Below are 23,985 nucleotides of genomic sequence, written 5' to 3'. Positions count from 1 at the left end.
TGGGGAGTTCATGGGACCTCAAAGGCAAAGTGTCCTACAATCAGAGACACGAATCTGATTTGCTTGGGGACGGGGAGAGGTATTGGGCCTCCAGCTGCATGTGTGGGAGTCAATCCTGGGTGGATGGTTGGAAAGGAATGTTCAGAAATAAAGACAATTTCAAAGGCCACTGTCTGGTCCTCTTTCACGTATTAACCTGTCTCCCCAGTTTACACCACAGGACCCTCCAGTTACTGATGAAAAGAGCTGTGGAGGCTCAGGATCAGACCCTGGAGCTGCTGGGATGCGGTTCGGCTGCAGGGCTCAGCACCAATTTGTCACTCCCTCCAGGTCTTTCCTTCTCTCTGGGCATCTCTGCCTCCTTGTGGTTGCTCAGTGGGTGGATACAATGGGACATGCTAAGTGGCCCACCAACCCGTGAGGTGACGGGGACTCGCTGCTGGGACTGACCCTGGACACGAGAGGTCCTCATGGTGCTGCTGGTGAACCCCCAAGTCAGGACTTGTGCCAGGAGGGGTTCAGGGCACAAGGCAGGGCCCCCAGTACCACAAGGTGTTGTCCACACTGCAAAGAACCGAGCCTCTGGGCCTCCCAGCCCATGCCTGTCAGCCTGGTGCGGAGGAAGTCACGTGCCTGTGGCCGGGGAAATCATCCAAATTCCTTTGATTGAAATACGAAAGTCATTCAGGCACAGAACACTTTTTCTTAGTATTTCTACACCACGTAAGATGTAACCCTGGAGACAGGTCATATCCATGGGAGTTGGCTTTATTCCCATAACCTCTCTCATCTCTCTCTACGGAGGAAGCCTAGAGTAGCGTGTTTTAAGTCAGCCTGTCAGGATGGGTAACAGAAGGACTGGGTAAATGGGTGAGGTGCTGCCTGTGCTAGGTCCCTCTATTAGGCAGTGTTCTCCAGACTAACCCATAGGGTCTACATGGAAGCATGTAAGACATTTCTAGGAATAGGCTCATACTCTGAGCCCTATTATCTGTGCACCAGCAAACCAGCAAAGTCAATAGTATAACCAAGTCCAAGTGTGGAGGCCTGAGAACCTGAGGAGCCCATGGGTAACTGAGGTGTGGTATCTGTGCTTTGCAAACTGGAGAAAGTCAATAGTATAACCAAGTCCAAGTGTGGAGGCCTGAGAACCTGAGGAGCCCATGGGTAACTACCTCCCTGAGGTGTGGTGTTCCCCTGCTGGATCGGGTTGGTGGGTACGGGCTGCAGGAGTGGCGGTGTCTGTGGGAAGGGAGCGGCTGTGCTCAGCTGTGCTGAGGGCACGTCACTCTCCTGCACTCTCGGGATTGTGCTTCAGAGGCTGGAGCAGCATCTTGCATCAACCCCGAGAGGCGGGAGGTTAAAGCAGCCCTGTGGCCCGGCGGTGGCTCAGTGGTACAGCATCGACTGAACCAGGAATCGATGTTTCTCTCCCATCGATGTTTCTATCTCTCTATCCCTCTCTCTTCCTCTCTGTAAAAAATCATGACCTTGACCGGAATCGAACCTGGGACCCTTGAGTCCACAGGCCGACGCTCTATCCACTGAGCCAAACCAGTTAGGGCATCATGTCTCTTCTGCAGGAACATTTTCTCTGGCAGAGCGAGCTCCTGCCATGTTCTAGAATACCATTCAGGGCAGCAAAGCCAGGCACGGCTATGACCAATCCCTCCCCAGAGAGGCCACACGAAGTAGTGATGGGGAGCGGTTCCACCGGCCCCGAGACTGACTGGGGAGAAGGGAATTCCACGGGCGACAACAGGGGCATTCTGAGGACACTGCTCAGTGAGATGGCATGGCAGGAGGACAGGCACTGCAGGGGCCCAAGAACCTGAGGCACCTGCAACAGTCCAGGGCGTGGAATCAGACTAGAACGTTGTTGTCAGGGGCTGGGGGAGGGGAGGGAGTGGGTCATGCTGGGCAGGAAGTCTGAGGAGCAGATGGAACAGTCTCTGGGCTCACTGGGCAGCGCCTGCCCCAGTCAGTGCTGGGCCCCACTTCAGACGGGGCTCCAGCCAGGACACGTGCTGGTGGAGGCTGGGCTCTCCCATCTAAGACCAACCGCACTCGGCACTGGGCCAAGCAGGCTGCTCTGATTACAGCAAGTGGCGCCTGGGTTTCCCTCGTGACATTAGTGTGAAGTCCTCTCACCTGTACTGCTCAGGGCACTGACTGCCCTTCCCTTCCCTTCGCTATCTAGGGTTTCAGAAGGGCCCAGCTTCCCTTGGAAGGATCTGATGAGACAAGGACCCCCGCCCCTCCTCAGTGCCGCCCGGAGGACTGCGAGGAGGTGCAGGGAACGGGTGCGTCCCGGGCGCGCTGGGGAGATGCTCCGTGTAGGACTGAACGGGTTTGTTCTGAATGTCTATGTACTCATTCCAAACCCCACAAGATCCCCCTTCCACGTTTACACAGATGGCTGCTCTTTTTCTGTTTCTTTTTTTACTGGTTTCAGAGAAGAAGGGAGAGGGAGGGAGGAAGGGAGGGAGGGAGGGAGGGAGAGAGAGAGAGAAACATGAATGATGAGAGAGAATCATGGGACTGGACATATTTAGGGGCACAGGCAGGAGCTCTGAAGGCCTTCTCCTGGCCTCCATTTCTACCTGGGACCGTTCCAGGACTCAAGTTCACACAGAAATTCTACAAGGGTTCAGGGGGGCGGGGAACATCCAGCCCGTGGGCCATGTAAGGCCCATGAAATCCTTTGGTCTGGCCTTGTGGAGGCAATAGGGTGATGAGCTCAGTAAATGCTTGGCTGAGTAGAGCAGGCTCATTTTCAAGGTGATGATTTTTATATGGCCCTTGGCAGGACAGAGGCTCCCCACCCCTGCTGGCGGGACCTTGGTGAGGTGGCGGCCACTGCACCACGAGACTGAGCTTTCTCCCCCACACAAAGCACCGCTCTGAGAGGGGGCTCTCCTTTGAGGCCATTGGTGACCTCATCGGTCTGTAGCAGTGGATCCCAGCGTGGGGCACTCGCCCACAGGGGGGCAATGTGATGTTTAAGGGGGCAAATTTGAGAATGAGTTATTAACGGTGAACTTTCTGCATTTCTTATGGTTCTAGGGGCCTCATGTGCAGTATATACATATATGTTGTGACATATTTATGCATTTCCGTTTTGAAATTTTATTTACTCTTTTTTCGTATCACTTCATATTATTTTTTAAACAATTTCTTAGTGATTTCTTCCTCAGTACTTCAACTGTCCTTTCGCTCTATTATTTTTCTCTTTCATGGATGCCATGTTCTTTGGAAGCTTGTTTAGACCAAGTGAATGGCCTTTTAGGCTTCCTCCACGTGATTAGGAGTTCATTTTTTGAATGATAAGAATTACATGTCATGGAGGGGGGGGGGCATCAGGATTTTAGAGATGCTTAGGTGGGGCATGGCTAAAAAACGGTTGGGAACCACTGGCCTACAACCTCATCAGCCATAGAATCCAAAGAACACAACCTAAATAACTTGGGAACCCGTCAAGGTAAATCCAGTCAAGCATCGCACTGAACACAATCTGTCCCCTATCAGTGGTCAGCAAACTGTGGCTCGAGAGCCACATGCGGCTCTTTGGCCCCTTGAGTATGGCTCTTCCACAAAATACCAACTTCTGTGCATGGGCCATGAAGTTTCAATCGCACTGTATATGCGCGCCCACACGTGGTATTTTGTGGAAGAGCCACACTCAAGGGGCCAAAGAGCCCCATGTGGCTCGAGAGCCCCAGTTTGCCGACCACGGCCCTAAGTAGGTAAGTCACGTGGATGCAATTAGAAAACAGATGAGGTTCCCTAGTTCTCCACGTCTTCCTACGGCAGCGGTTCTCAACCTGTGGTTCGAGACCCCTTTGGTGGTCGAACGACCCTTTCACAGGGGTCGCCTAAGACCATCCTGCATATTAGATATTTACATTATGATTCATATCAGTAGCAACATTACAGTTATGAAGTAGCAACAAAAATAATTTTATGGTTGGGTCACAACGTGAGGAACTGTATTTAAAGGGCCAGAAGGTTGAGAACCACTGTCCTAGGGTCTCTTACAGGTACGGCCTCTTAGAAAGGAAAAGGGTGGATCCTCTTGCTGTGCTTCTCTGTAGCCCTGCCCAGGAGCCACCCTAATCTGAGCCACACTAATCTGCAAAGTCCCAAGGCCTCTGGGCAGACACCAACCCTGCCTTTGAGACTTTTAGGAGGGAACGATGAAAGGAAACACCAGTTTTCCTGAATTGTGTCTACATGATTTGTCTGGTTAGGTGGAAAATATGTTAAAGAGGCAGGATGGATTAGATTTACCCTGAGGGTGTCCATGCAATTCAGGTGGGTCCTTGGATTATTCGATTGAGATTATGTGACTGCCGAGATTACATGCCTTATGAGGTTATGTGGTTGATGCCGTCATATTATTGATGGGATTATCAGCTGCCTATAAAGAGTGCTGGGATCAGCCCTAACCTGTTTGGCTCAGTGGATAGAGCGTCAGCCTGTGGACTCAAGGGTCCCAGGTTCGATTCCGATCAAGGGCATGTACCTTGGTTGCAGGCACATACCCAATAGGGAGTCTGCAGGAGGCAGCTGATCGATGTTTCTAACTCTCTATCCCTCTCCCTTCCTCTCTGTAAGAAATCAATAAAATATATTTAATAATAATAAAAAAAGAGTGCTGGGATCAGACTGAGGCTCAGTGTGTGGAGGGAAGCAGCTCCCAGCTCCCAGGTGTGGAGACGGCACCTTCGTAAAGAATCGGCTTGTCTTTTCCATCCCTTGGGTTCTGGTAGGTACCGAAGGCTTTTCCCAGGAGAGCCAGTCTTCAGTCACCCTGTCACTGTGTTGCGATTGGAACGTGAGTGTTTAGGCTGATTTCAGGCGATTGATAGTCGGGCAGGTTAGGTGGTTGTAAACTTGGAGTTTCTCCGACACTGTAATGGACAGAGGGAAGGGTGCTTAACCTTAAATTCTTGGCATGACTTTCTCCAGTGAGGCCAGTGCAGGAGACAGGAAATGTCTAAATAAAACAGGAAAATGTGAAGAGTGACAAGTTCTTGAAGTTGCATCCAGAGAGGGAAGAGGAAACCAAACCTCATCAGTGAGGATTCGGTGAGGAGCTGAAGACAAGTGGATATGGAGAGTGAATGGGTGGGTCAAAGAGCTCTGTGTAGAGACAGGAGCAAAGGATGATTGTTTGCCTCCTGCACACCCCCACCAGAGATTGAGCCTGCAGCCTGGGCATGTGCGCTGACCAGGAATCAACTGTGATCTGGTTCATAGGTCGTCGCTCGGCCCCTCCAGGGGTGCCAGGACAGTGCTCCTAAAAAGGAGAAGAGGCACCAGGAGAGATTCGTGAGCCGTCCCCATGGTGTTTGTTTGAGTTGTTCTTGGCAATGGACACTGAGGCGTGGCCAAGATACATGGACGTCAAGCAGGAGCTGAGATGTCGCAGAGAAACAGGTTCCAGGGGAGCTCATAGTCCAACTCTGGTTCCAAGCAGAAGACAGAGACATATGCCTTAGGTGCTTTATGGGAAGAACTTGGTGGTATTAACAAGATGTATTCATGCTGAGATAACTGGTCACCTCAGCAAGTCAGAGTGAGGGCATGTGAGAAAACAGGAACTGCCTTTTCAGCTTTCATTTGATGGCAAGCTGAAGCAGAAACTACAGAGAAAAATAAGTGAAAATGGAAGAGACAATCTATAATCATAAAAGAGTAATATGCTAATTAGAACAGACACCCTTCCCCCTTCTGGACGAGGCCGGGGCTGCAAGGGAAGCCCAGGTCCTGAGTGCCTGCTGACGGCCAGAGGGAGGGAAGCCCAGGTTCCAGGTGCCAGAGGGAAGTCAGTGCCGGCAGCCGGGGGATGGAAGGCCTGCTCTTGCATTAATTTCATGCATTGGGCCTCTAGTAATAAGAATGACTAGAAAAAGTAGGAGAGGTGGCTGGTAAACCAGATTTTGAACATATGTAACTGACAACAGTTTCCAAGAAAGGAAAGGGAGGTTGAACACGTCTAGTAGAAAGTTTCTTCTTTCAAAAGTAGTGGGAGGTTACCAATGCAGGGATGGTTGTCAACTTCCTGGCAGGGAGCTGAGGCATTCCTCAAAGGATCTAATTTGTCTGTGTAGTAGGAGGCAACCCCATCAGTATAAGAAAGCCATAGTAGGGGGTATGTGTGCTCAGCAAGTCCTGGGGAAGGCTTGAAATTAAGTACAGTATAGGACGGATGCACTGGAAAGGCTCTGGAGGCGAGTCTGCTTAGACCAGGATCAATATCCTAGTCATGAGCTGTCAGGCACAGCCCCTGAATTGAGAATGATCTGGGGTCACTGGAACAGTTGATGTGGTACATTGGTCAGAATGGCCATGAGGAGGCTAGGTCCCACTTCCTATGCATTGCAGTGAGTGGATGTGGATTGAATAGTCAGTAAAATATGAGGACTGTTGGGTTTGGGAGACTGATGGACTAGATTCCCAGGTGGTAGGGGCATCTGGGCATGTGGACCGGTGCATGTACCAGCTGAAAGTCAAGAAGGCTGTAGTTACAGAAAGGGGTCTCTGGTTACTGACCTGAGAGTAGACAATTTCTGGTAAAACCTAGGTGTGATGTGTAACCCTCAAGATGGTATGGTCATGTTTAGAAATTTGAGTTTCAAAAACAACTTAAACCAAAATTAAAATTCTAGCTGTGCCATCTTTGAGCCATGTTACTAAAGCTTTCTGAAGGCCTGATCACGTTTGTTAAATTGGTAAAAACCAAACCAGCAGGGCTTTCCTGAGGATCCATAAGGCCTACTTACATTACATACATCTGCAAGCAGCGAGTCACGTTTAATAAAATTGTTCTTTCTCTGGAATCCAGGTAGAAGGGCAGGAGGTGAACTGCAGAACAGTGCACAGACCACACGTCCAGCCCAGAGATGGGGAATTGCCTCCGATCCCACATCTCGGGGCAAAAAGTCAGGAGAGCTCGAAGACTCAGCCTCATACAGCAACTGCCAATAGGCATTTATGACCACAGAAGAGATGGCGAAGACAATGTCCAGGAGTGTGTGATCTGATGGACCTTGTCCCTGGAAATGCCATTCGGTGTCTGCCATGCATGCACCTGTTCCACGTGGCCCGCACAGACGAGTGGCTGATGAGCAGCACCACATGTCCCTGCTGCAGGTGGCTGGTGCTTGTAACACGGCCGTCCTAGGAGATGGACTGCGCCAGGAGCGCTGGTGTGATTTCCCGTGAATCACCATCTTTAGAGACTTTCATCTTTTGCCACTGAGCCTAGCCAGGGATTAGAAATTAGGATGAGACATAAAGGTTTCCTTAAAAGATCTAGATGTATCTCTCTCCCTCTCTTTGAAAATCAATAAAAAGTCATTAAAAATACCGTCTTATTATTGTTCCTGTACCCAGGAATTGTGTGATGTTACAGAAGCTCTACATGTTTGTATGGTGTGTGTTAAAGATTAGGAATAAGATGTTTTCTAAATAAAAAAAAATCTCAACCACCCAAATTCCTATCTCAAGTTGCTGGCATTTAGATCAACATTTCATTAAAGGGTATGTTTCCTGGCCCAGTCGGTGTGGCTCAGTGGTTGAGGGTCTACCTATGAACCAGGAGGTCATGGTTCAATTCCTGGTCAGGGCACATGCCTGGGTTGTGGTCTTGATCCCCAGTGGGGTGGCATGCAGGAGACAGCAGATCAATGATTCTCATTGATGTTTCTCTCTCCCTTTCTGAAATCAATATATTCTTTAAAAAAGTATGTTTCCTAAAAGTGAACGGAAATAAACATGTATAAAGGAAGAATATTTTCAAATTATCCTTGAAAATGGCCTTGTTCTCCATTGTTTAATCAGATGTTTAACTTTTTGTTTGCTGAATCCAATCAAGATGAAGGCTGGGGGTGACCCAGGGAAGGCACTATCAGTGGTTCTCAACCTTCTGGCCCTTTAAATAGTTCCTCACGTTGTGACCCAACCATAAAATTATTTTCGTTGCTACTTCATAACTGTAATGTTGCTGTTATGAATCGTAACGTAAATATTGGATATGCACGATGGCCTTAGGCGACCCCTGTGAAAGGGTCGTTCGACCGCCAAAGGGGTCGCGACCCACAGGTTGAGAACCGCTGCACTAAGTTTAATGCTTGTGTGATTAGGGTGAGTCTATGAAATTCATCTGTGACTAGGTTTTCCCTTATGTCTCTTTATCCAAAAAAAGCTGGAGTGTGCAGACTTTGGGAGAAGAGACCAGAGAGCTCCTTCCCTGTGGAATGTGTATCAAAGTGTAGTTGGCCATGTTGCGCCATTTGGCGTCTGGTGAGTCCTCCATTACACCAGAGGTCAGCTACTTTCACCCTACTGCCATTGTTCAAGTCTTATCAATGCTGTTTTCTACCAAAACAGTAACTTAAAATATATAAACTCTATTAGTATCTACTTTTTATTTCTCCAATTCTACAATCTGATGCAGGGGGTTTAAGGGGTAAATATGCACAATGGGTATTGATCCGCCAAATTGAGAAAGTCATTGAACTGATCAAACATTTCATGAAATAGAATCTGATGTCACTTGGTTGACAACCCAATCTTTGCAGAGATAATGAGACATTAGCAACATTCAGTCTTCTTACTCTTCACCATGGGCAAGGAGAGCCCCCCTGCTTTTTCCACTTTGCTTGGCAGCAGACAAGCCTGAGTCAGTAAGGGTGTGGCCAGAGAGGGGCTTCACCCTGAAATGAGCAGAAGCAGGGTGGGGCTTCAGCCTAGTAGATTAGGCCTGGTAGGGTGGGGCCCTGAAAGGTGTGGTCAGAATGAGTAGGCTTATGCCTCCTCTGACCTACTCCAGGCATTTCTGGGTCTGCCCCTCATTCCTCCCATGTTTGCCTTGGGATTGTTGCTTCAAAGTGGCTTTAGTTCTCCCCACTGGTGGAGAACTTAGCATCTTCAATTGACAAACTTACCAGGCTTTCTACCATAGATCTTTGTGACTCAGTCCCTAATCTTTAGCCCCAGTCAGTGCCACAATCACTGATATCCACAGGTCCCTAACCTCGGAACCACTAAGACCCTGGATTACCTGGCCCCTCCCGCTTCTAATCCTGGCAGGGCCCACGGGCGAGACTCCACGGGTGCTCCAAGGGTGATGACTGTGGACTGATGCCGGGTAGACAATGCTTCTCACCTCACACACCCTCTGAAAGGTAATGACAACACACACTGAGCCAACACTTATCACACAACCCTTTCAACACAGGCAAACCTTAACACACAATCCGAACGACGACATGTAAAACAACAATGTTCAATCACATGTGGACCTTCCACAGTGAACGCTTTCACAGAGGCCATAAAGGCCTATACCCTCTAAGTCACACACACACTAAGGAAACACACCTCTATGTAGATCACATAAGAACCACATGCCCCCTGAAAGCATTAAAGGAGAGCCTGGCTATGCCTATGTGAGCTTTGACACCGGGCTTTTCACACTTCAGCAATAAGGGAGAAATACGAGGCAGAGGAACAAAAGGTGTGATTTCCATCAGGGCCAGCAGTACCATATGGTAAAAGGGACAGGTCATGACAAAGGATCTACATGTGGTTGTCTGATACAATTGCATCCACAAAAAATTAGGGAAGTGCAGATAATTAAAGCAGGTTCCTATGAGAAACCATCAAGGTTTTAATGTGATTCCATGTTTTTCACTGTGGAGAATTTTTATGTCATTATTATCGTCAAAATTCTTAAAAAAAAAAAAATTAATCCTCCCCCCAAGATATTTTGCCATTGATTTTTAGGGAGAGTGGGAGAGAGAAGGAAAGACAGAGAGAAACATTGATGTGGGAGAAACACATGGATTGGTTGCCTCCTGCATGAGCCCTGACCAGTGCCCCGGCAGGGGAGAAACCTGCAATTAAAGTGTGCCCTTGACTGGAATCGAACCCAGGACAAAGGGTCCACAGGCTGACACTCTCTCCACTGAGACTAAGTGGCTAGGGTGTCAAAATTCTGATTTAAACATTTTATATGTAAAAATAGAGGTAAATCATTCTTTCATTTAAAATTTCAATACATATAACATTAATAATACAGTTAGAATATGGTTTTGTATCCTCTATATTTTAACTCACGTTTAATATTTTATAACTCACCCAAATACAGGTTTATACCAGTGTAAGCAAACGAATTTAACCAACCTAATTTTTAACACCAATTAATACTTGCATTTTTCCAGTACTAATCATTTTAGTTTGACCATATTATTTCTACCAAAATTGTGCATTCTACACTCCCAGAGTGCTTCACAATTGTGAATTTTATCTTATGTTTTCAGGAAGAAGTCTCTGGTAAAATTCTGGATATTTTGCTGAATTGTTTGCTTAATGGTCCAATAATTTTAGCCAGTCTAAAATTTCTAATGTGAAATCCATCTAAAAGTTTATCCCCTTTCTCAGTGAGATAACCAGTGATAAGCAATGAGAAGTCACTGAAGATTCCATCATTTGTTACACTGAGTATTCAATAATGTGAATCCTCACCTGCTTTACAAGTGCTGATTAATAAGTAACATCTTACCACTTTCCATAGAATTTTCCAGATTATCTGCTAAACTTAAAGAGGCTTTGCCCTCCTGTTATTGGATTTTTTCCATTTATTTCTTGTTTTAGCAGTTAACTGACATTACATTTTTTTGTGCACACCAAGACTGGTGCTAAGTAGAATAGTGCACAATGATTACAGAACTAGAATTTTTCTCCTCTGCAGTTTGCTAATTTGTGTAAAGGATAAATGATAAACAGAGGCATTCCTGCACTGATTACATACACAGACTTCCTCTGATCTGATTCCTCCATTCATTCATGGGTTAGATCTGTGGTCGGCAAACTGTGGCTCGTGAGCCACATGTGGCTCTTTGGCCCCGTTGAGCCTCTTAGCCTCTTCCTAAGCCTCAGGAGTACCCTAATTAAGTTAATACCAATGTACCTACCTATATAATTTAAGTTTAAAAAATTTGGCTCTCAAAAGAAATTTCAGTCGTTATACTTTTGATATTTGGCTCTGTTGACTAATGAGTTTGCTGACCACTGGGTTAGATGAACTAAATCTTTTGTCTAACTGAGAAACCCCAGATTCTGGTTCCTGCCTCATCACTCTTAAGGCAAAACACAGCAAGAAGCTTATAAAAGCACTTGCTCAGAGACCATCTCAGGCCACTAAGGGTCTGCTTCATGCCAGTTGGCTTCACCTGAATCAAGATAGTACTTATTCTCATCCCATCCCACCCTATTCCTGTTTAATCCCAGCTCAGATCAAGTACTTGGGCTAATAGATTCCCATTCCAGAGTCTTAAGATCTCACTGATGTTTAGAAATAGGTTCTGGATCCTGATGTAGATCAACTTCCAGCCCAGACCTTGCTGGCATGGAGTATCATTCAAATTGCGTGGTGGTGGCAGGAGCCAGGAAGGAACTCATGTGGTCTCCAGCTCTCAGACTGAGTCCTGACTGAGGACAGGAACCAGGGGTCAGGTCAGCCCCAGGTCAGACTCAGAGCCAGTCCAAGTCACTCAGTGATGCAGCTGATGGGGTACATCACAGTGCTCTGAAATCCCTGCCACCATGTGGGTGGTGACAGTGGCTCTAGCCAGCAGTGCCCCCTGGTCCAGGCAGGAATCCAGATCCTGCTGTACTGAGGACCTGCAGGCCCCCACCTCCTCACAACAGTTCCCCAGCCCTTGCCCCACTGCAGTCTCCCACTCTGCCAGCTCACCCCCTGCCACACTGCTGGCACCATGCCCCTCTAACTCCATCCACCAGGGCATTTTTAAAAACAGAACTGTGTAATAAAGATCCCAACACATTCACTGCTTTAAGTTTTTCTCTAAGTCAGCCCACTGTGTACAGAGTTTGTCAAGTGGCTGCCATACATATGGATTCTCCCCATATTTATTTAACTTCAATTGAATGAAGTAAGGATGAAAAAAGGCTCTTCCACACGGATTACAAACTGCTTTCCCCCCCCCCCAACATGTGAGTCCTTTAAGGGTGTTTAGAGTCTGAATCAACGGGTAGTGAATCTTCCACATTTATAACCTTTACAGTGTGAGTTTTCTCATGCTGTCTAAGGTTAAAATGTTTACTGAAGGCTTTTTCACACAGATAACATTTGTATGGTTTCTCTCCAGTGTGAACTCTCTTATGTAGTCCAAAGTTATAGCTTCTGTTGAAGGCTTTCCCACATATATTGCATTGATATGGTTTCTCGCCAGTGTGAGTCCTCTCATGTCGTCTAAGGACAGAAGAGTGATTGAAGGCTTTCCCACAGAGGTGACACTCATATGGCTTCTCTCCAGTGTGAGTTCTCGCATGTCGTTTAAGAACAGAAGAATCAGTGAAGGCTTTCCAACATATATGACACTCATATGGCTTCTCTCCAGTATGAGTTCTCTCATGTCGTTTCAGGACAGAAGAATCAGTAAAGGCTTTTCCACACAGATGACATTCATATGGTTTCTCTCCAGTGTGAGTTCTCTCATGTTTTCTAAGGTGAGAACAATGAGTAAAGGCCTTCCCACATAGATGACATTCATGTGGTTTCTCTTCATTGTGAGTTCTCTCATGTTGTCTAAGGTAAGAAGGCTTACTGAATGTCTTCCCACATAGATGACATCCATATGGTTTCTCTGCAAAGTGAGTTCTTTCATGTTTTGTAAGGTCAGAATACTGAGTAAAGGCCTTCCCACATAGATGGCATTCATGTGGTTTCTTTCGAGTGTGAATCATCTCATGTCGGCTAAGGTTATAACTTTTACTGAAGGCTTTCCCACACAGATGACATCCATATGGTTTCTCTCCAAAGTGAATTCTTTCATGTTTTCTTAGGTCAGAACAATGAGTGAAGGCCTTTCCACATAGATGACATCCATGTGGTTTCACTCCAGTGTGAATAATCTCATGTCGTCTACAGTTAGAACTGTTACCAAAGGATTTCCCACATACATGACATTCAAATGACTTCTCTCCATTTTGAGTATTACTGTGTTGTCTAACGGCTGAGAGTTGGATCAAAGCATTCCCACGTTGACATTCAAACAATTTATTTCTAGCATCAATTTGTTTATGTTGATTAAAGTAATTGATCACTTTTCTAAATTCTTGTATGATATGGGGTTTCTTTCCCATGTGAGGTATCATGCACCGAGTCAATGTTAAGATTTCAGTCCACTTTTCTCCCAAATCATTACATTCAAAAGGCTCTTCTTGAGTGTAAAATCTCTGCTTTTTGAAAGGAAATGAGACTGTTAAAGGTTTATCCATATTTATTCATTCCTTCATTCATTTCTCTACATATAAATTTTAGAGTAATCATTCAGTGATACCAGTAGACTCCATTCAAAATTGTTCCTATTAGTTATATAACCACGTGCATAAAGATTTTCTTTTGTGGCATCCCAACTGCAGAGATATCTGATTAATTTTTATACATTCTGCTTCAAAGACTGAGTATATGGGCCAGGATTATACAATTGTCTCTCTTTTTTTTAATCCTCACCCGAGAATATTTTTCCATTGATTTTTAGAAAGAGTGGAAGAGAGAAGGAAAAGACAGAGAGAAATATTGATGTCAGAGAAACACATCAATTGGTTGCCTCCTGCACATGCCCTGACCAAGCCAGGGAGGAGCCTGAAACTGAGGTACGTGCCCATGACTGGAATAGAACCCAGGACCCTTGGTTGGTCCACAGACCAACGCTCTACCCACTGAGCAAAACTGGCTAGGGCACAATTGTCTCTTTATAAGACCTCAGGTTATGGTTTTGACTTCAGTTTAAGTTCTTCCCTAAAACCCAACTAACAAAACTTTCTGCTGTGAGAGCCCTTGATCCCAACTTTAATTAGTTAGGTAATTAAGCCAAACTCATAACTTATTTAATTTCCAGTTCTTTATTTGGAAGAACAGGTTTACACCGATAAAGCTTACCACTGCACTGATCAGGGATGTGTCCTTCTTGTGAAAATGTTGAGTGGATAATATTTCTTGTTTTTTAAAATCATCTCTCCTTTCTGAAATGACGGGGGGGGGGGGAATTATTAGGGAGATTAAAGTGTTGAAGAGACCCACAGCCCATTTGTTTTAAATATTAACACATAAATGGGAAAGCACATCAAAGTAAGGAATACTCTAAGGAAAAACACATTACAGACATCAACTGACATTTTCTGGACTAGAATATGAGAAAAATAAAATGAAGATGGCAAGTTGGGGAGGAAAAGAGAGGGACATATTCATAGAATAGGTCCATGAAAAGGGACATTTTGTGAATTAAAAAAACACATAAACACATCACTTTTATTGATAAGTCAGACACAATGGACGGTTTCACAAAATAAGACAGTCCCAAGACAATGGAGTATAAAACGACAGCAGACAAGTCAATACTATTCCCCTTATTCTCGTCCTCAGCACTATATCCTCCAACCTCCTCACAGTCCTTATCAAGGATAGCCACGTCCTCATGGGCCTCAGAAAACTCTCCTTCCTCCACTCCATGACCCACATGCCAGTGAACACAGGCATGGTTGGCATACAACAGGTCAAACTGTGGTCCAGGAGAGCCCACGCCTCAGCAATGGCTGTGGTGTTTTGTGGCATTGCTCAGCATGCACGTATCTCACTGAATTTTGGCCAGATTTCCACCAGGCATCACAGTGGTAGGTTGCTAATTAATGCAACCTCAGAAACCAGTGGGGCAGCAATCCACAGAGGTGATGGTATGCTTGGACTTGATGGTGGGAATGGCAGCACTAACATCTTTGGGAACAATGTCACCAAATCAGAAAAGGCAGTAAGCCTGGCATTTACCAAGGAAGGGTCAGATTTCACCATCTGGTTGGCTGGCTCAAAGCACACATTGGTGATCTCCACTGCAGTAAGCTGCTCATAGCAGGCTTTCTCAGCAGAGACGACAGGGGCCTATGTGGCCAGAGGAAAGAGGATTGGGGTTGTGGCACCAGGTCTGTCTGGAATTCTGTAAGATCAACTTTTAATGCCTCTTCAAACTCAAGGGAAGCCATGATGGAAGACACAATCTGGCTAATAAGGTGGTTAAGGTTAGTGTCGGTTGGGCGCACAATATCAAGGTTTCTCCCATAGATATCATAGATGGCCTTGCTGTCAACCATGAAGGCACAATCAGAGGGCTCCAGGGTGGTGGGGGTGCCGAGATGGAGTTATAGGGCTCAACTCCAGCTACGGAGATCTGGGGGGGAGGGGGGATGTAAATAGAGAACTCCTCTAAGTACATGAATATAACGTTCCCTAAAGTTAAAGATAATGAGAGACACTTGAAGAGAAGTTGCTACCAGCAAAATATAATGACCTTTCAAGAATTTGTCCCCTACGTTTTACAAAACAACACTAACCTCAGATATCTCCACTAGTCATCCTTAGGGCCCACTTACTTACTGACAAGGCTCTTTCTCTTCCTGAAGCACAGCCTCTGGTGCTCACCTGGACTTGGGCCTTGCAGAACACCAATCCCTTCTCTTGAAAGTGGCTCTCCCTCCTTGAAATGGGAAATCACGTATGATTTGTAGAGCTGACTGCCTGTTTGTATGTAAATGATACATGGATTTTGAGTTCTGTGCTGACAACAGTATATGGTGATCAAAACAGGGTCAACTAAATGAGAAAAGCAAGATAACCTCTGAAAATTAGCCCAGGAAAGAGTATAGTGAAAGTAACATGGGTAGTCAGCCAATGACATCTCTTAAACTTGTCCCAGGAGATATTAAAGACATATCATTGCTGATGCCCATGCCCAAGTTCAAAGACAGATTGTAGAATCATGAATATTTTCATTCAGTGAGAAAATATAAGTTTTCACAGTGCTTGACTATTATGGCCAAATACAACTTCTACCAGAAAAAAAATCTAAGTTCTATGTGGAAAACAGTGTCTTGTTATTTTTAATACTTTGTTCTGATCTAACAGTACCTGCAGCAAAATAAACATTTATATATTTTAAATAATACATTTACTTACACATTCAGAAACAGTGAGTTTCTGCCCTGGCCAGTTTGCTCAGTGGTTGGAGCACTGGCCCTCAGACCAAAGGATTCCAAGTCAAGGGCATGTACCTCAGCTGCAGATTCAATCCCAGGCCCTGATTAGGGCACGTGAGAGAGGCAACCAATCAACATTCTCTCGCACATTGATGTGAGACTCATTTGCCATTTAATGAGTCTCTCTCTCCCCTCCCCTTCCTCCATCCCCTTCTACTACCTCTAAAAATCAATGGGAAAAATATCCTCTGGTGAGTATTTAAAAAATAAATGTGAGTTCCCACCACTGTGTGAGAGTTGGATATTGAGTAGCAAGGGAGACATGAAATTATGTCAGGAAGATTATATTCTACTGGGATTACAAGCTGAATAAAAGTAAAAAGTAAAGAAAATTACTGACCGTAAGGTAGTTGGAAAACTTATGAAAGGATCAAGACAAAGTTTGGAATAAGAAATGGGAAAGCTTTTTGACATACGTGTAGACTGAATAAATACATACATGCACAGTACATATGAAGAGACTCACCAATCGAAACCAGATGACTGATGCTCTCCAGCATCACCTCTGTGAACAGTTTTCTCTGGGGTGTGTCCAGCAGGGCCCACTCTTCCTGGGTGAAGTCTACAGCTACATCCTTGAAGGACACTGCTTCCTAAAACATCAGGGACGTTGCTTCAGACGGTGCCAGGACTGCCAATCGCTAGGGGAGGATGGTCCCTGTAGGTCACGGCACTAAGAAAGTGGCAGCTGAGCGTATAGAAGTTCAAACAGTATTTTGGATCCAGCCACATCATTCTCATTGCTGACCTGGACATCTGACTTTCAGATATACCCACAGTAAATATATAAAACTTCACTGTAAAGAAGTATAACATGAGGTGTGGTGTAATATAACCTGGAGATATACCAGTAAACTTGTAATTATGACTCCAAGTGATGATTACAAAATTTGCACTTGGAAATTTATAATTAAAACACTTCTCCAATTTCAAGGAAACCTACAAACTCATCAGAAGGAATGCAGTGTCCACTATTTGCCCCTTTTTACCATGACTATGTGCAGATTATTCTCCTTTATCAGCTCCGTTTGATCACCAATGAACTGGTGTAATGGTAGTTATAATTTTTTTTTAAGATCCAATGAGCATGTGTAAAGTGGTAACTATGTAGCAAACAACATTAAAAACAAGCTCCATGTTTATTATTCAATGAATGACAGAGTAAACTGAAGCAATGCCCAGAATTCTGCAAAACTGAACAGAATTCATACAGGACTTGGGATCAGCAGGCGCAGCCGGTTGTCTCCACACAGCTCAGGTGACACAGCCTAAAGATATCTTTAGAGAATTCATACAGGACTTGGGATCAGCAGGCGCAGCCGTTGTCTCCACACAGCTCAGGTGCTGGTGACACAGCCTAAAGATAACGGCTCAGCAGCATGAGCCAGAGACCCTGAGACTTCTGTGCTGAAGGCCAGGAGTATCCTGAATCTTCCTATGGTCCGAGGCCCCCGTTTCTCAATTTTTCTGGGACCTCCAATTACCCGTTGTCATCGCCTCTTTTGTTTCTCCATCTTGTCTCTCTACTAAAGTTTACCTGAAACCACTTGATTATTCTGGGCTCTTTACTTCATCAAAAATTTCCACGAGGCTCTAAGTTTCACTCTACCTTCTATGTTCCTCCTCCTGAATCACAACCCAAATTAAGGAAACAATACCCCCTATGCATTGCCTCCACTTAACCAAATTTGAAGAAAGGGAAAATTACAAGAAGAAAATTCATAACTTGAGACATGGGTAATAATGAGAATTTTGGTTTTCCTTTTTAGATTTCAAAAGCGCAAACATATTCTATAAAAATTGGAAGAGGGTTGAGATTGGAAAAAATAAATGACTGACTGCTCATTGCCTTTTTTGGCATAATCATTATTTATCTTCCTTCAATACTAATCAGTACGCCCGTCAGCACCTGTAACCGTGGACTGGCCAAACTCACCTGTGGAAACATCTGCTGCCCTTTCTGGCTATAAGGTTTTGCTCCTTCCTCACTTGTATTCACTTCAATATCGTAAGGCCATTACAGTTAATCATAAAGGGTGTCCCAAAATTCACGCAAGAAGTAATTTTGATAGAAAACACAGGTCTATAATTAAAAATTGTAAATTTTTTATTGATTCATAAAGTATACAGTATGTTTTGCATAAATGTGGCTGAATTTCGATGAGGCTCATTTTCATCTTGATGGCTTGGTTAATCGACAAAATTGTCGCATTTGGGGTTCAGAAAATCCACGAGTGATTGTTGAGAAACAAATGCATCCACAACGTGTCACTGTTTGGTACGGATTTTGGGCTGGAGGCACCATCGGACCATTCTTCTTTGAAAATGTGGCTGCTCAGGCAATAACAACAAGAGTGCGTATGCGCCAGCAAAGCCGTGGAGGACATTTACCCAATATGCTATTCCATACATAACCCTATACTATATACTTTATGAATCAAGAAAAAATTCACAATTTTTAATTATTAATCTGTGCTTTCCATCAAAATTACTTTTTGCGTGAATTTTGGGACACCCTTTATGATTAATGTGTAACATTTTTTGCTAACCAAGCCATGAATTCGATGAGAAAGTGAAACTTTTCTCATCTCTCCTATAAATGCACAGCATTACTAGAGGCTGGGATATCGTAGTATAATGATGGGAAAGAGATTGCCAGTTAATGCGTCCTTGACCCAACATGAACATTCCAGAGTACCGGGGAAAATTAACTGAAGCTCAGATCTGTGAAAAGTCTCGCGTGTACTCACAACATCCATGCTTGTAGGAGAAATATATCCACTTCCTGGCAATGGAGATGCATTTCAGTAGAAACAGTAATTCCCAACTCACCTGTGACGCCATTGTCACTAGCTCAGCTGTCAACTGTCTTCTGGGTTTTCACTGACACACAGTCCAAGCACCAGGAGGCAAAGCTGTGGGAGGAGAAAGAAGCCATGAAACTTCTTTATCTACAATTTCTAGACCCAACTGTCACGAAGCCCCAATGCTTCACGTGGAAGTAGCCGCCAGCCCAACCAGCAGAAACAGCAGTGTTTGCTGAGAGAACAGCGGGAGAGCTCTCCTCTACCAGGTCAAAAGAAGACCCCAACACCTTCACTTTAGAGAGGAGTGTGGTAAGGGAATTAATCCAGGGTGTTCAGAATTTTCCAATTCCCTCTTGAGGCCAAAACACAGAGATCCCCGACTCATGCCACAGGTGTCCCCACCTCCAGTAACAACTGGGAAATTTCTCAGGCTTAATTATTCTTAGTTTGCGCACAGCAATATTTCTCCAACTCTAACCTGCCTTTTGGTGCCTCAGTCCATTCCTATTTCCTGTCCTTGGCCCTCCAAGATACTTTTGTCCTGAATCATTTTGTCCTCTCCAAGTGAGGTTTCCAGAAATATCAATCCTTCAACACTGACTTTTAGATTTGTTCTGCAGGAATTTGGTTATGCACCAAGACAATTACGATTACATTTTATGATAGTGTTCATTAATTCATTGATGGGTTGACTTATTCCATTTAGTGGAGCCAATGGAATCTACTTTGAAATTTATCCCTGAAGATCCCCTGCATCAGATAATAGCGTTAGGGCATGGGTTACATAACTACTATCATGATTGACGATCCTCACAGGGCAGTAGCCTTAGGAAATATAGAGTGAAAGCATTCTAATAGGAAATTCTGTTGTTCCATCTGATATTTTAGAAAAGTGGAAGCTGAACTCCTGCCCTTTGCCAGTCATATTAGCTGCAATTTTCCTTCATCTCATTATTTCAGTGTGCCTGAGACAGCATTTATAAAGTATAAACCCTCCCCTAAAACGGCAATAATTCTGTGTATTTCATAAACAAGTGATGATAATGAGTCATAACAGAAGTAGGTGTAACTCACCCATTTGTAACTTGTAACAGTAAAGCTTCATTACATGTGATCCTGTGCAAAGAGATAGACATACATTTGCTTATTTGTTCTTCAAAGTAATCCTGCTGATTATGGTTTATTTATAAAGTTAATAAATGACATGATCAGAAGCTCAGAAAACTTTAGTAATGTGACAAAAATCACACAAATACTAGCATATACAATGCATATAAGCATACGTTAGAAAGGGACACATATAATTTGCATTTGCTTCCACTTGTCTTTTAAGCAGAGATTCCTTAAGGGTTATACAGCACATCTTGAATAGTACCTTCAACATTAAAATCCAGAGGCCCATGCCTTCTGAGTGGCTCAGTTGATTGGAGCATTGTCCCGTATGCCATAAAAAATTTTGAGTTCAATTCCTGCTCAGGGCATACACATGGGTTGCAGGTTTGATCCCCAGTTGGGGTGCATACAGTAGGCAATCCATCAATGTTTCTCTCTCTTTTTCTCCCAATTCCTTTCTCTCTAAAAGTCAATAAACACATATCTTTGGGTGAGAATTAAAAAAGAAAATTCAGAGGACCCATACTATTTTTGCAATGCATTCTCCTTTTTGCTCTTTCACCAAAACTTACTCCCCATGCCGATATTCTGTACCACACAGGAATCACTGCACTGCCCCAATTCCCACACTTCAGCCTCCACTCTCCTTTTCTACTGCCCAGTGTAACTCGGCTACCTGTTTCAACAGGTCTTCCGTAAGACCACCATCATTTCCTATTCCTGCTGACCATTTGCCACAGCTGTGGAAGAATACTCCCACACAGGCATCTCCAAATAGTGCCTTTTCCAGGGCTGCTTGACAGCAGGAGTCACCTCTCATAGTGGCTTCAGAATGGCATGTCTTGGTTAGTTAACCGATCTTCCATGCTCCCAAAACATTGCTAATGCTCTCCATGCCTTTAATTTCACACATTCTCACCCTCCCCTCACTTTCAATAGATGAGGTATTTCCTACCAAGTGGATATATTATATAAGTCGACAAATTACCTGGGTTTAACACCATAAGATGTACAAATTTTCCTGCATTTATACCCTTTAGTTACTCCTTCTCTCCTATTACACTGAAGAACCATTTAGACTCCAATGGAACCATTTGTCTTCTGTTTTGTCAGGAACCTTGTATTATTTACTAAAATGTTTATTTCCTTTACAAGCGACTTCCCCCTCTTGTCACAGTGCATCCCCCCCCTCCCCCCGCCCTCATCATTTAAACCTATCAAATCTCTTGCATCTTCAAACTAAAACCTCCTCTGAACTGATTTCCTCTTATGGTCCTTCTCTACTGTTCCCGCCTTTACAATCAAACCAAAAGCTGAAGGTGTGGTTGCCTTAAGCTCATACCCCCCCACCAGTTGGCTAACTAACATCACCACCAATGACATCGGCATAAGTAAATGCAACGTACATGCCTCAGGCTTTTACTGGGAACCAAATAACAAGTGTAATATGACTTCTTTTGAGTTTACTTTTCCCTAGGTTTCCCTAACATGTCAGCCTACGAATGGCCTGAAACTAATATACTCATCCCAACTCCGCATCACTTGAGAAGGACTCAAACAATATTGCAGGAAGATTACAAGGCTCCACGCTAATCCTTCATCCCTTCCCACTGATGCACGCTTTTACCTAGTTTCTTCCATTACTTTTTCCAAACTAAAGCGACCAAGCTCATGTTTGAGGTCCATCTCTGCACTCTCACCTCCACTTTCAAGCTAACATGCACTTTAATAGAAATATGTCTCAGGATATTATCTCCCCTAAGTATCACTCTATCTAGTCCACATTCCTCTCAATGTCTCTCCCAGACATCTAAAGTCTGAAATGTTGTATACTCACTCAGAACAGCACAAACACTATTAAGTATTGCTATCATTTCTACACTGTTCACAATTATCATTCTTCATTCCCACTCAAATTCACAAACACAACCTCCCAACACATGATTACTTCTTCAATCTCAGTGTGAATGGCAATTCCCAAGATATCCCCTCAATAAATTCCCAACAAAATGAACACTTCCCTTCACAAAAATTCATTCATAAAATAAAGGAGGTCTGTCCCTTCTTGTGAAATTATCGCTAGTACTCACCAGAACCCAACAGACAGGACATCCATGAAGCCCAACCTTCACCAAGGACGCTGCCCCGGCACCCCAGCTCAGAGCCCCTTCCTCTCTGGAAGATGCGCCTTCTGGCAGTGGGCTCCCTTTCAACGGGGCTGATCACCACATCAGTGCTGTAATCTAAAGAACAAACCCGATTCACGCAGAGAACAAACCCAGTAAGTACGTCAAGAATACTTCTGTCAGGAAGTATTTTCCCTCTTATTGCATAAGTCAAGTAGATGAAATTAAGGAAACAAACGGTCTCATTTACTCTGTATCACCTCTAAAAGCTTCGAAGTTCACCTGCATGCCTCGTCCCTACTGTATTGGGCTGCATATCTGGCACTTCGGCCAGACGGGGCGCGCTGTGCTGTCTGTTCCTGGAACACATAGATAGGAAGGTACTGACATCAGGTCAGGCCTTGAGATATGGTCCCTCCTCAATATGCTGTGCTCTCTGTTCCAGGAAAACATAGATAGGAAGGAGATAATGCTATACTGTGTCGGGAACTAATTGTGTAAACAAGGCTTTGTAACTTTGTGGTTTTTGCAGATAAAAACGCTGTAACTTTTGCAGTCTGGGCTGCAGTTCAGCCTTTGCTTCGGCAGGGTGCTGTGACTGTGGTCAGCTGGCCAGCTTAATAAAGGCTCTTAAATTTAAATTCTGAGTCGGTGGTCTATCTCGCTGAGTGAACCCATAACACTACTTTGTGGATTCTGGCTGTTCTGGGCAGCACTGTAGAGCATGTGCAGAAAGAGGAAGTATTCAGCTCTTTATCTGTAAGAGGATTGGTAATCTGCCAACACAGGTTCAGGCTGTAGGCATCGGTCTGATTCTACACAAATATAAGCACTTGCGCTGAATAACTATACATTCAAGGGAAGCATTTTTACAGTTTAGAATGTGCATTTTTACTACCAAGCAAGAAGTAGCCTGTACAGAGTCGGAGGGTCTCTTCAATTCACATTTAGGTAATGTCCCCAAAACTACAAAACTCTATCAGCTTTGAAATATTAAAAATTCCCAGAACAAATAATCAATTTCTGCATTGATGTTACTATAAATAGAATTTTTTCCTTTTTTATTTTACTAGTTCTTCACCTGAGGATATGCTTTTTATTTATTTTTATTTTTAAAAAATATATTTTGATTTTTTAGAGAGGAAGGGAGAGGGATAGAGAATTAGAAAACATCGATGAGAGAGCAACATCGACCAGCTGCCTCCTGCACACCCCCCACTGGGGATGTGCCCCCAACCAAGGCATATGCCCTTGACCGGAATCGAACCTGGGACCCTTGAGTCCACAGGCTGATGCTCTATCCACTGAGCCAAACCGGTTAGGGCAGGATATGCTTTTTAAAATTGAAATTTTTAAAAATACCTTTATTGATTACAGAGAGGAAGGGAAGAGCGGGAGGGAGAAACATCCATGATGAGGGAGCATCACGGATCGACTGTCTCCTGCGTGCCCTTTACTGGGGATGGAGCCCGCATCCCCGGCACGTGCCCTGACCCAGAATCCGACCCAGAGGCGACCCGTGACCTCCCGGTTCGTGGTGACACAGCCACTGGGCCACGCTGCCCGACTTACACTGAACTTTTTAGAGCGAGGAAGGGAGAGGGAGAGGGAAATACGGCTCGGCTGCTTCCTGGACGCAGCTGGGTCTATGCCCTGACCGGACACTGACCCGAGACCCCTGGACGCACCGACAGCACCGCAACCTCCGGAGCCGCCGCCAGGGCTTCCCTCTGGGAGCCCTCACCTCCCCGCCCCGGGGCCTCGGAGGCGCCCTCTTCTCTCCGACCCCCACCCCGACTCCCCGCGACACGTACATCGCG

General features: G+C 44.7%; 1 protein-coding gene and 1 long non-coding RNA gene across 7 annotated transcripts in view; one reads left to right on the top strand and one right to left on the bottom strand.

Annotated features, from left to right (window-relative positions):
- LOC106724148 overlaps positions 1-7,502 on the top strand; it is a 21,741-nt gene extending 14,239 nt beyond the window's left edge. For both annotated transcript variants that reach the window (XR_001359900.1, XR_001359901.1), the window contains exon 2: positions 6,851-7,502. This is a non-coding gene — a long non-coding RNA (uncharacterized LOC106724148). The remainder of the gene's footprint in view (positions 1-6,850) is intronic.
- ZNF596 (zinc finger protein 596) lies at positions 4,805-22,460 on the bottom strand. Of its 5 annotated transcripts, XM_014530381.1 has the most exons (8): positions 22,130-22,460; positions 20,001-20,042; positions 18,952-19,034; positions 16,586-16,712; positions 15,462-15,601; positions 13,976-14,068; positions 9,071-9,187; positions 4,805-4,913 (listed from the first exon to the last, which is right to left on the bottom strand). In XM_014530381.1, exons 3-8 carry the CDS (start codon positions 18,961-18,963, stop codon positions 4,881-4,883), a joined length of 522 nt encoding a protein of 173 aa, XP_014385867.1. In that variant the 5' UTR covers positions 18,964-19,034; positions 20,001-20,042; positions 22,130-22,460; the 3' UTR covers positions 4,805-4,880. The 5 variants fall into 5 exon arrangements, with proteins under 5 accessions (XP_014385867.1, XP_014385866.1, XP_014385865.1 ...); XM_014530380.1 differs by lacking the exons at positions 4,805-4,913; positions 9,071-9,187 and adding an exon at positions 11,925-13,272 and having other exon boundaries at positions 13,976-14,058; positions 15,461-15,601; positions 22,130-22,456; XM_014530379.1 differs by lacking the exons at positions 4,805-4,913; positions 9,071-9,187 and adding an exon at positions 11,925-13,269 and having other exon boundaries at positions 22,130-22,455.
- Positions 22,461-23,985: the final 1,525 nt, after the last annotated feature.

This window comes from Myotis brandtii, unplaced genomic scaffold, assembly GCF_000412655.1.
Source record: "Myotis brandtii unplaced genomic scaffold, ASM41265v1 scaffold736, whole genome shotgun sequence".
Classification (NCBI taxonomy): domain Eukaryota; kingdom Metazoa; phylum Chordata; class Mammalia; order Chiroptera; family Vespertilionidae; genus Myotis; species Myotis brandtii.
The sequence above is the reverse complement of the archived record's forward strand: the minus strand, read 5'-3'. Positions and strand labels throughout refer to the sequence as shown.